Raw genomic sequence first — 13321 nt, forward strand, 5'->3', positions numbered from 1 at the left:
CCACAGTTACAAATTTTTCCAATTTTTCATATACTTGTAGCATTTCTTCTATATTCTGTTCAGTTTCGGATTTTACATCAATCACCATCTGCTTAAAAGAAGCATCAAGCTTATCAAAGAGCTTTTTTTGTACAATTGAGAAGATTTCCTGTTGTCTCAACATCACCTCTTGGGATATTTGTAAAGTTGTTAAAGATTCTTGTATTTCCAAAAAAATATCTCTTCAGCTCTACCATTGTTGCAATAATTCCAATAGCCACAAAGTGGCAGCCAAGTTCAGTTCCACTTTTCTTTTCTCTAGATCACTAGCAGTCAGAAGGTTGACAAGTTGCCAAATACTTTGGCAGAAGTCCCAGAAACGCAGGAGAGGAAATGGAGATTCTTATATCCTTCCTCTTTTCTCCCTTTTCTCTCTTTTTTGTTTTTTATGCCAATTAACAACAGATATAGTTTTTCCACAAGTAGTATTGCAAAAGGAAAATAGGAATGCTCACCCAAACGGTCGTCACATTAAAGAAGAAAGCATCCGACAATGTGAAAAATATCCTGGCGAGTGTCCAGTTGATCTTGACAGAAGTCCAAACAGATATCCAAAATGATCGGTCAAAGTTTTGAACTCCTATCACGTAATTGCACCTTAAAAATTTAAACTAATTTTATACCCTTAGAGAGGTTAGAGGAAAAAGTCTTTTTCTTCAGCTTCAACGTGGACAAAAGCCTCAGCACTCTCTCATCTCAGACACAACCTTAACATCTGGAGGGTATTTCTTAATGCCAAATTATACACAAATGCAGCTTTTCCACGGATAATATTGCGAAAGAAATAAAAAATATTTACTCAGCAGTTCTAATGCTTATCTAGCTAATAAAAATCCTAAGCTAATCTTCAAATATGTGGAGAACTTGAAGGGGCTGAAACCACCCCCTGTGTTACACAGTTGAGAAGTACCTGAATTGCTCTCAGCAGATATGAGATTGACATCTTACATCAAGCCAAAAGTGTGCCCAGGCAATCTGACTTCACCCCAACAGGGCTTAGATGAGTCTCCCACGACTCGCTGCCGAGTAATACCGGCATGATAAACGTACTCCATTAATCACATCCATCTTGTTCCAATGCCATCTTGGAATCCCTTGTTTACATATAACTTGAATAACAAGGGGAAAACATACACCCCTGCTTCACATTCTTCTGATGGAAATTTTGTTGGTTAGGAGGACAGATGTCCCCACCATAATTTGTATGAAAGTGTCTCTGTGCTGCTCTTGGAGCAGAAAAGGAAGTCTCATGTGGATACTCAGTACACATCCATATAAACACATGAAATAAAAAATAAAATTGATTCAAATGAGGCTGTGAAATCAAGGAACGCTACATAAAACACTTCTGCATTCCTGCTTACTCCAGTGTTTGGAAGTGGTCAATAGTACTGAGACCAAGATCCAGTACAGAGAACCTTCATTTTATTCAAGAAACAGGAGTTTTTACACCATCTCTGTGTATGAAGCAGATATTGTGCACCCATATTATTCAATCCATGATCTTCCATTGATTTTTTGGAAACATTCTGGAAATTGTGGGAGCGCCTGTACTTTCATGATTTCCTCCTTTCCTCTTTTGACTTTATGCTATAGGTTTAATTCATCTTTAATGGAATGTAGTCTGTCACAGTTCAGCTCACTGCTCCTTGCCTCAGTCCAATGGTCTTGCTATCACCTAGGAGTTCAGGTTGCAGAACATGTAATAGAGCCCATGCGCATCAAGCTTATTCCAGTTGTCTCCAAAGGTTCCATGAGGTTTGAGGTTAAACTCCTTGGGGTTGCAGTGGATGCACAAGAGGAGATTCCAAACTCCTGCGGTTGCTGTGTTCTAACACACTTGCAGGGCGATTGGGTGGACTTGCCCTAAGCATCCTCATCTGTACATCATGAGGTATTCATCTGCAGTGCAGGCATCTCTTTCTCCTTAAAAGAATGATTAATTCCCAGGAAGCCTAAATCTTTGCCAAGCATGTAACATTAATGAGTCCAAGTTATTAGAAAGCTTGCCCAGCGTTGTGTAACAAGTTTGTTCTACTTTGTTCAGTGACCATTTGGGAACTTCTTTTTGGCATGACCTGCTGTGTAGCACGTGGCTGAACAGGACAGGAAATCTGCAAATGCCAGAAAGATGCCTGGGGTTTATCCCAAACCTATTAGTAGCATTTCCTTCTATTCATTTGGAGGGAGCATATTTGTTCCCTCTGAAATCATCACCCGTTTATGAGCGAAGCATTGCAATGAACGAGCTAGGTGCAGGAAATGCCCTGGATTCCTCGGTTTTGGGATTCCAGACTCCAGTGCACTTAGCAGCCCACTCCAACTTCCTGGCAGGAATGCCCATGATTTCCGGGGTTGTCAGCAAGAATAGAGCCCCATGTGCTGGGAAAGCAGAATCATTCCTTCATCTCCACTGTTGCTCTTGGCAGCTGTGAGTATGGAAGAAGTTTGGCTAGCAAGAATGGAACAAGCCAAAGCTATGAGTGCAAGCATGAAGTAGCGACTAGAGCAGCTCATGTTCCTGGGTCAAAGAGCATTGGTAAGGGGCTGCAGCTTTGGGTACTTTCAGTCATACTGCATTATTGCTCCCCACCTATTCCTAGCAAGAACCACCAGGGGTATCCTGGTCCTGCAAGTACTTGCGTGGTTAATCTGGCTGTGATCCTGACAATATGACAGAAGATAAGATGTTCTGAATATTACATATTGCAATGTATCACAAGGCTTATCAAAATGAGAGTTATGTGATCAGAGTAAACAGACAGAGCAGCGAGGGTAGCATCCATTACTTTTCCTTAGTACCTGGGGTCCAAAGATGCATGTGCATTCGTCCAGAAGCATGGTTACCTGTTTCCTGCTCAGCATAGGCAACTACAGAATCATTTGAAAGTCATTGATAATGGTAAGCTGCTAATGGTCTTCATGAAAGGCAGCTAAAAGTGAATCTGGGGGTATATGCAGTAAGACGTGCATCCTTCATTAGGGTTCGATTCTGGTAACATTTGATTCACTCCGCCAAAGTAGCATAACCCTCTACACTGTACATGACAGTAGTGCACAGGCATGTGTTCTTCAAGATTTTCTTCTAACTAGCTGTTCTCTCTTGTTCAGCTCAGGTCTCAGCACAATAATGTAACACTTGGGGATAAAGATGCAACACAGCAATCCTGTGCTAGAAGCTAAGATGGAGAAGATCTCCACAGCCACCATGGATTTCCCCTTGGTGCTGAGGTAAGAAGGAACAAAGGACAGCCAAACACTGCAAAAGACCAGCATGCTGAAGGTGATGAACTTGGCTTCATTGAAACTGCCAGGCAGCTTCCTGGACAGGAAGGCCACCGTGAAACTGATGGTTGCAAGAAGGCCCATGTAGCCCAATGTACAGTAAAACATCACCACTGAGCCCTCATTGCATTCCAGTACTATTTCTTCAGCCATGGAGAACATGTCGGCATCTGGGAAAGGAGGTGAAGTTCCTAGCCACACACTGCAGATGCCTGCTTGGATGAGGGAGCAGGAAAGAACAATGACACTGGCTGTCTCCTTTCCCAACCACTTCCTCATCTTGGATCCTGGCTGAGTAGTCATGAAAGCCAGAACCACCAAGAGGGTTTTTGCTAGCACAGAGGAAACAGCCACTGAGAAGATGATGGCAAAGGCAGTTTGTCGGAGGAGGCAGGTCACTGCCTGAGGCTCCCCAATGAAGAGCAATGCACAAAGGAAGCAGAGCAGGAGGGAGATGAGCAGTGTGTAAGTGAGCTTCTGGTTGTTGGCTTTGACTATGGGAGTCCTGTGGTTCTTCACGAACACGGCCAGCACAAGAGCTGTGATGAAAGCAAAGACAAGAGCAAGGAAGACTAATGTGAGCCCCAAAGCTTCATCATAGGACAAAAAGGTTGTGTTCTTTGGAAGACAGAAATCCCAATTCTTGCTTGGATACTCTGTATCTGAGCATGGATTGCAATCATTCATGTCTGGGAAGGAAGGGAATGAGATCGTATTGAGCTTACCAAAGAAGACAGGGGATCCAAATCATAAAATTCAATGACCTAGATTCTGTATAAGCTGGAATCCTGGCCATAAGAACACAAAAATGTAACAATGCAAGATTAAGGCTCTGTACTGAAATCTGGCTTTGTTTCAGTGTTTGAACAACACCCTGCAGGGCAAACCTTGGATGGCTCAATTTTCTTTCCCATGATGCAGAAATTTCCCCCTCATCTTGGAAGTTAAATTTTCTGCAATTGGGGTGCATCTCCTGCAAACCAGAATGGAAGGTGGGGACCAGTGATGCCTCTTCTATATCCTTGCTGCCAGCTGATTCTCACTCCCCCCCCCCCAAGTCAGTCCCCTAGTCCCAACCCTGGCCAGCTCATCTTTAGGCCTGGTTTTCTCTGCTAATGTTCTGGTTCTGAGTGGCAATTGTCCGCTGTCAAATTGTCTGTCCAGATTCAATCAAAACAGTGAGCCATTCCGGTAATAAGAAGTCATAGAACAGGCCAGTGTTGCTGTTTGTGGTTTCTACTATGCCATGAACTCCAAGATTTGTTTTGGATGACAAATCATACGGATGTGTGTATGAAGGCAGTCATTGCTTGTTGTGTACTACAAAGCCACCTAGTGAGTATTTATGTATTTCTTAGCTAAGGAAAGCAACGTCTGCACACGTTGGTGGAAGGAGCACAATCTCTGTGTCAGGAAATCCTCTCATCTCATTTCACAAACGTGGTGCCATAGAGAAGATTCTCTTTTATCTGGGGGCAGGGCAGGTGTTACACGGAGACTTGAGGAGGCATCGTACAAAATTCAGGAACTTGCAGTTTTGTGCCTGCAATTGCCAATGAAAATAGCTTATCCAGAAGAATACCATGGTTCATTGTATCAAGACCCAATGAGAAATGCAAGGCTATCAACATGAATTGATTCCCTTCTCCAACTCCACCCCTTACAAAATACTCTGATCCCATTTGAACCACTGAACTACATTCAATGAATGCATATTTCAATGTATTTTATCATGTTGTAAGCCGCCCCGAGGTTTCGGCAAGGGGCGGCATAGAAATGCTATAATAATAATAATAATAATAATAATAATAATAATAATAATAATAATAATATTTCCTACCCTCCTGGGTGGAGATCTTCCCAGCTGGACATGGGATGCAATCGTAGCAGCAATATGGCTCCCCCACCTTCACTTTCTTGCTAGAGGCCGGACGGCAACTCCAGGTGCATACAGAAAGAGGTTGTGCCTAATGCAAGAATTAAAAAAGGAGATTGAACATATGGAGAGAAACCTGATGGACTAAGTTTACTTGCTGCCAGTGGAGATGCAGCAGTGCAACTCACAGATGTGTCAGAGCAACACTGCTCCACCATAGAAGGGACACCATCTGTGCAGCCTAAAGAGGACCGAGACAGTGGGCAGACAGAGTAGACTTACTCCCAGAGCTATACTCCTTGGAATGCTAAAGATATCCAAAATAGTTGGATGGGTTTAGTAGGAGAGGGAACAATATTGGAGGTGGGTCACGATATATCAACCTCTCCAACTTACTTCGCTTACTGCAGAATGCCTGCCCTGTCTACCTTTCTAAGGTCCCAATCCGATTCATGCCATTTACTTAGTATTGAAATTCCTGACTGTGATATTCCCAGAATTAAAAACTGATATTAATGAACTGTAATTAAATAATAATTCCTGCTGGCTTGAGCTTAGAATAACAAGGGCCAGGAAGACTCTGTACATGTCAGTCCTCTCATTTTTATTTCTTCACTTGCTTCTTTCTCTCCAAAATGAGTTTTGCATGACACTGTTGAACTCGACTGAAATGAAAGCCAGGAGGACCAAAGATCAGAGCTTGTTCAGGGAAACTGAATTGTGGTCCCTACCTGATTAAACCAGTGGTGCCATGTTATGGTCTCCTCATGAATGGTGAGTTTTGGGCCTAAAGAAGCCCAAGGATCGATCCTTCCAACTTTCACACGGAGAAAAGATTCATTGGCAAAAAACTTCCAGTTAATAACATCAAATCCAGTCACGAGCTCCCCTTTCTCATTGAAAGAAACCCTGCTCCCAGCACTGTTATTAAAGGCGACACCTCTGAGAAACTGGTGCAGCTAGAATCAAAATGGGGGGAAAAGTTTAGAAGATTCTCGGCAGTAATGTTTGTGACTGAAGAAATGTCACTCATTCACTAAGTTGGAGCTTCCCCATTTTGCCCATCATGAAGAACTCAGGACAGCTTAAAACACCATCCTCCATTTCATACTTTTCCACACAGGAACCCTCTAAAGCGTGCTATGTTGAAATAGGTGACTGACTCCAATTCACAATGTGAATATACTAAATAAGTGTGGGTAAACAAGTTGGATCTCCCCAGTGACACACACAGAAGAGGAAAGCAGAACAATGTGACTGAGATCGGAGTATGTTAGAGGGAGAGAAATTTGGAGTATACTTAGACAAAAAATACAAGGGCTCTTATCACAGCAAAAGACATGGGTGTTTCACTCTTGAGTACATAGAGAACAGTACCCTCCATGGTGCTTCACTCCAGATTTTCTGATTTTTATTCTTCAGCACTGCCCTGTGTTTGACTTCAGATGAGGACATGGCATGCATAGCGTGGGCCACAGCATAGACCGCATTGTAGATGCTGTAGCTGTGACCAGTCATGCTCAACTCAAAGAAAGATCCAGGAAGGCTCTCCAGCCTTTCCTTCCCAGTGCAAATCACTTCTTCCACATCATTGTCCACTGAAGTTGGAAAAAGGCAGCCAAAAGCTTGTTCCCAAAAGATCCTAAGGAAATCATCTCCCTTTGTTCTGTTTGGATTTCTTCTCTTCTCGAATGATTGGAATCCTGGAAGATCATTAGAGTGAATGCTGAGGGAAAGAGTACCATGGAATATTTCTGTCTCCCAGTTCCTTTGATAGACAAATGCATTGATCTCCATGTTGGCTGAGGCTATCCACACTTTGTCTTTTAATTTGCTTGTCCTTTTCACCACTTCTGATATATATGGTAGCCATTTCAACAGTGCAAAGGAATATGATTCTCCCTGTAGAACAACTACATTGGCTTTGCTGTCCACGAGTTTATCATGCATATCTGCCCCCTTTTCTAAAACGGTATTAATGTTATTGATGTTGGTGTGTGGGGGTAGTTTTTCTATGAAGGCAACACAGACACCTCTTTTGGAAAACATTGGAAATACAGTTTGCAAGAACCTTTCTCCCTTGTCATTATCCATACAAAGAAGTCCTATCCATGTCCAGCTGAAATGCAGCAATAAAGAGAGAATCCCTTCATACTGCAGAGTTTCATGAGGAACCATCTGTTAGAAGGGAAGTCCTGGGGTCTTATCATTCATGACTGGAGCCACACCATATATGAGCTAAGGAGAGGTTGAGGAAATATTAGCAAGATGACTTTAATGACTGGAACAATTTCACTTGAGTCTACATACATGCTGTTAGCAATTCTGAGAAGAGCACTGTTTGACTTGTGAAGCTTCTGCCTTCCATACTAATGCCCAGCTTCCCACATTCAGGAGTCCTCAATATGTGTTTGAGGTAATTTCTCCTGGTTTCCAGTCATTGTTTGGTGAGAGTTGTAGTGCAACACATCTCCATGGAGGCAAGTTCAGAATGCTTGTTCTTCCCAGCATCCCTTCTTTAAGAAGAGTTGAAATAGCCATGAATGTGCAATTTAAACTACTATCCCATCTTCCCATCAGATCAGTCTTAAGATGTATAAGAATTACAATCTATTGAAATACCATGAAAATTGAGAAATAGCTTTACAATCAAGACTTTATAAACCCATTAAATCAGTTGTAGAAAGCGTCTCAGTTTCCCAGCTGGACAGGAATGCAAATAGGCAAATTGAGTTTTTCAGTGCAGGCCTACACAGAAGAATTTGGATGGTTTGACTTGTGCAGATATTAACATGTGAATTAACCAGTCCAGTGGATCTTCTGCCCACTATAACTGTGTCAGGTTGAGTTCTTTACTGGTATTCACATCTATGCTATGCAAAATCAGTTTGTCAAATCAACACTTTCCTGGTTTCTTTGTTGAATGCTCAAAGTCAAAATTTACCACGTGTACCTCTGTATACCTCATGGAGTACTGCAATCTAGATGTTGAGATGTCTATGTACTTTGACAGATGGCCTACTTTTACTCTACATCTATGAGGAAAGGTAAAAAATATTTAAAATGAATGCAATTATTCAATTTGTGCAGGTTTTGTTTTATCTATTTACATTTCAGTATAATTTCCAGAATTTTAACTTTTAAAAATAAATGTTCAATGTGTTATACCCAAGTATGGAAGGTTGACTAACCCTAGATTGTAAAAAAATACTATTTTTGACTAAAATTTCTGATTTTTTTTTTGAAAGTCTGGTTTAAAATTTAGTGGAATAGAAATTTTTAAAGTCACACATTTTTTTTACCATAGGAATCACAATAGATTAATAATGACTACCGGTAATGATCAAAAAATGAATGTGGTTAGAACATTTTTCTCACTATCCCAATGTTAAATGTCATTCCATATATGTGTTAATTCTGGCAGTTGGTAGCTATATGGGTTTTGAGAAGGAACATGAGCATAAGGAGAGAATCATGTAATCTCTCATTATTTAAAACAAGTAAAAGAAAGATGAATAAGAACTCATCCGCTTCATTACACTGGAACATTTCATCAAACAGGAGCTGGGAACTACCAAGGAAATGTGATAGTGTATCTGTATCCCAATCTCTCACACCAAGAAAGGGACAGAATTCCTACCTGTGGAATCTTGTAGATATCCAAGGTATTGGCCATATTGAGAGAGACTTCGGAATCCAGTGACCCAATGACTGCTATTAGATTATAGCAGATGCCACATGCATAGTTGGGGACCAATCTCTCCTGTACTGACAAAAGTCGCAGGGTGGCCTGACAGGTTCTCCTTGCATTGTCATAGCTGTCATAGATGTGGAAGCCCAAAGTTTGATTGGGCAGTATGTGAGTGCTCTCATTGACCTCTTGTACTGCAAATGCCAAGACCAGAAGATGCTGGTAATTCTTGGGAATCATGCTGCAAGGAGAGGCAACAGTTGAGGCACAGAGTGGAAGTCAGCACCTATGAAACAACACTATCCATACATGGCCAGAAGATGCCTTGAGTTTGGGCAGTGGACTGAACAAGAGCAAGTCACAGAATGAGAATCAACATGACAAAACAAAGCTATATGGACCTACACAATAGGAAGCAAACTCCTTTCATTCTGAGAGGTCTTCATTCATGGAAACAGGTGGAAAGACCATGTACAAAAATGTCTGCATCAGAGAGAATGGATTGTACACAAAAATATTGGAAAAATGTGTGGAAAATATGAATGGATTAGATAATGGCTTTCAAGAAAATTGCATTTGAAATTAATGCATCAGCTTCTCATATTGTGTCCATGTTTGCATCCATGAGCAGGCTGATTCATTCTTTATTGGAGGGAATAAATTTATGAGTGAGTAGAGGGGGAAATGATAGGGTGGGGCATGGAGGAATTCATGGATCCTTTTCCCTGTGGCATTCATATTAGGCTGCAGCTTCAGCCACAGTTTTTGGGCAAGAGCCCTGAGAATGGTCAATGCTATGACAGATGATGAGGAAATAAAAAAGAACAGCAATTCAGTCCTTACATGAGATCTTTGAGGGAGTCTGGTGGGGGTTCGTCACAGAAGGTTATTGCACTGGATACAATTAAACCATGAAAAGTGATGCTACCAATGAGGATGTCACCTGACTGATAGGCCTGCAGTGGGAAGGGTGGCTCCCAGAGGCTGCATCTGAGAATGTGTGCCAGGCACAAGCTTTGGGAAAAGAGTGCCAAAAGCAAGGCCTCTGAAAGCAGCATTCTCAACGCAATGTCACCAATTTCCAAATACCAGACTTCCCTCTTTTCCTTGACAGCACTTCAGTCCTTGAAGCACGGCTACATGGAATTCCTTCTCTAGTGGTAGTTTTGTGTTCTGTCTGCTGATATAAAATATCTCACATCTTAGCAAAGGCACCTTGCTCGTTCCTAGTCCCTTCTTCACCTCTCCCTTCTTCTGGGCATATTTATGACAGTCTTCCCAGTTTTCTGTTTTATGTGGCCTTTCACTATTTTGAACTGCAGAGGGATTTCATGGAGCATCAGGATTAATTGCTGCCCTTTGGATAATGAAAATGCAAGTTCACTACCTGTTCAAATTTCTATGTCCCCTAGTGAATTGCTGGGGGCAGGGGATATATTTGTTGCATTCAAACATCAGTCTCTTAATGCTTTCATTTGGGGGCATCTTGTATGTGCAGGATATTATGGAAATTAATCTTGTTCATCATGCACACACCAAGATATTACTCAGTTCAAGAAAAACGGTTAGGCGTTGGGAGCTGAAAGGTTGAATTTCAATATTGCAAGGTGGGTAGGTAGATAGGTAAATTGGTTGTTCATAGAATCAAGCCATAGGTCTTTAAAAATTTAGAAAGCCATATGATACAATTTTAGAAATGAAAGCTTCAAATCTGCTTTGACATTTAATTAAAACTGAAAGAGTTAAAAAGGGATAAAAACTAATTTTGGAACGGTCCTGTGCAATAAAGCAACCACTTCAAAACCACCCTTGCTCTTATCCTCTTAGCTGAAAATAGAAAATGTACGACAAATGTGCATCAAGATCTGAAAACAGAAATGATATTTTCTCAAAATCACAACATGCATTTATGGTAGATAAGGAACATGTCAAAAAAATTTCTCCCAGTTTTTTATAGAAAGAGCAATAGATAATGCAACGAGGAAGGTTCTCCAATTTGAGAGATCCACAGATAAAGCTGTGGTGCTCCACTGGATTTGGGAATATCAGCCTAATAGGAGAGCTGCATGCCTAGTTGGAACATGCAGGGCTGTATAAACCATCCTAATGATGTATTCAGAGATATTGACTAAATAATATTAAAAATGATCATGCTTAAATATTTATAAGAAAGGATGACTTTGGCCTCTAAAGAGCCCTGCTTAGTAGCTCCAATCCCTGAGCTGAGAGTGGTCAGCAGCAGCCCCTAGAAGATAATCAGTAATGGATTGTCTATGGATGATGGAATTTAACAGAACAGAATGTTTGGAATTTTTGATAATAACACATTAAATTATTTGTGAGCTAAAGAATTAGACCAAGAGGATCTGTTCCTACTCAATGGTTTAGAATGCCTAAGAGTGCACAAACCCTTAAAGAAGGGAGCTATCAGGTCCCAAAAGGGGAGCTGAATTGCCCCTTGGGAGAGTAAGGGACAACTCCTTAGAAAGTGATTAGAAAGTGATTTTGGATTATCTGAAGGCTAGATAGAATATACTAATTCCATTCCCAGAATTCACCTTCATATAGGAGGTGAGGAATGACCTTGCTCTCCAATAGCTTCAGTGCTGGGTCTATCAGGCATCTGCCCGTGGTGTGGGAAAAAGCAAAACTGACCCTACCATCCTTAGTGCTGTAGATTTCAGCATTACCAAAAGGAGGTTGCAGTTCAAGGTATCCTTGAATGTAATAATTAGGTTTGTCCCTCTCCTGTGCCACATGCACCAGCTACTTATGTTGCTGGTTTGTTCTACTTTGTTCTGTAGACTTTGTGGACTTTGTGCTTGGCTTGCTGTGTAGCACTTGGATGAGCATGGGTTGAAATCTGCAAATGCCAGATGGACACTTGGTGTTTATTCCAACACTATTACTAGCATTTGCTTTTCTTTATTGGGATGGATCATGCTGGTTTCCTCTGAAGTCATCACCCATGTATGAGTAGAGCCATGCAATGAATCGGCTAGGTGCAGGAAATCCCATGGATTTCTTGGTTTTGGCTTTCCAGATTCCAGTGCACTTAGCAGCCGACTCCAACTTCCTGGCAAGAATGCCCAGGATTCCTGGGGTTCTTGGCAGGCATTAACCCCATGTGCTGGGTAAGCAGTACCATTTCTTCATCTCCACTGTTGCTCTTGGCAGCAGTGAGTGAGGACGAAGTTTGGCTAGCAAGAACGAGGCAAGTCAAAGCTGCAAGTCCAAACATGAAGTAGCAACCAGAGCAGCTCATGTTCATATATCCAAGTGTAGAGGTACGGTGAATCATCTGCTGCAGTTTCCTGGGCTTTTGGTCATATTGCATTATTGCTCTCCACCTGTTCCTAAAAAAAACCTCCAGGGGTTTCCTGGTCCTGCAGAAACTTTCATGGTTAATCAGGCTGTGATCCTGACAAGACAAAGGAAGATAAGATATTCTAAAAATTACACATTGCAATATTTCATCAAGCTTCTTGAAAGGAGGGTTCTCTGCTATGAGCGAAGAGACAGAGCAGCCAGTGTAGCATCTATTGCTTTTGCTCAGGATCTGGGGTCCAAACATATACATGCATTGGTCCAGAAACATGATTTCAGGTTTCCTGGTCAGTATAGGCAGCTACAGAATCATTCTAAAGACATTGATAATGTTAGGATGCTGATGGTCTTCATGAAAGGCAGCTAAAGGTAAATCTGGGGGTATAAGGAATAAGATTTTAGTCATTCATGAGGGTCCAGTTCTGGTAACATTTGAGTCACTTCTCCAAAGTAGCAGAACCCTCTAGACCAGTGATGGTGAACCTTTTAGAGACCAAGTGATCAAACTGCAACCCAAAACCCACTTATTTATCACAAAGTGCCAACACTACAATTAAGCCTGAAAACTGAGTTTTTACTTTAGAAAAAAACACCTCACAGCCTGTTCCAGCAAATATACTCGTATATATATATATCCTTGGCAGCACACTGACCAGCCATGTGAAAACTCAGACGAGTCACGGCTAATGAGACACATCTCGTGATGTCACCGTCTGACCCCACTACTGCTTTCTAAGCATGCACATGGCCCCTATGTGAACTGTTATCTGATGCTCAACTGCTGGGGCGAAGCTGGGGCAACTTTGCTTGCATGCTGACAGAGAGGGCTCTGTGTGCCCATTGTGGTATGCATGCCATAGGCTCACCAACAATGGCCTGACCCTACCCTGCTGCACACCGCTAACGCTAATATAGGGCTAAAGATCCACTTACTTGAGTAGTTCTTTCTGCACAGCTCAACATTTCTGCCCATTCTAAACACAGTCCAACCATCAAAACCATGCCTGGATGCCTCATTTCTCTAACCCTAACCCTACCCTTGTGAACACCCCCTCACCTTAAAGTACTTAAATTCCATTGAATATGGAGAAATTCTGAAAAAG

At 41.7% G+C, this 13321-nt stretch overlaps 1 protein-coding gene across 1 annotated transcript; it reads right to left on the minus strand.

Annotated features, from left to right (window-relative positions):
* Window positions 1-3111: 3111 nt before the first annotated feature.
* On the minus strand, window positions 3112-9131 carry LOC123016563 (vomeronasal type-2 receptor 26-like). The gene is made up of 5 exons (XM_044417076.1): window positions 8841-9131; window positions 6578-7378; window positions 5932-6159; window positions 5165-5291; window positions 3112-4013 (listed from the first exon to the last, which is right to left on the minus strand). The coding sequence occupies exons 1-5, from the start codon at window positions 9129-9131 to the stop codon at window positions 3112-3114; spliced, it is 2349 nt and encodes a 782-aa protein (XP_044273011.1).
* Between the last annotated feature and the right edge of the window lie 4190 nt (window positions 9132-13321).

This window comes from Varanus komodoensis, unplaced genomic scaffold (assembly GCF_004798865.1).
Source record: "Varanus komodoensis strain SLA01 unplaced genomic scaffold, ASM479886v1 scaffold86, whole genome shotgun sequence".
Taxonomy (NCBI): Eukaryota; Metazoa; Chordata; class Lepidosauria; order Squamata; family Varanidae; genus Varanus; species Varanus komodoensis.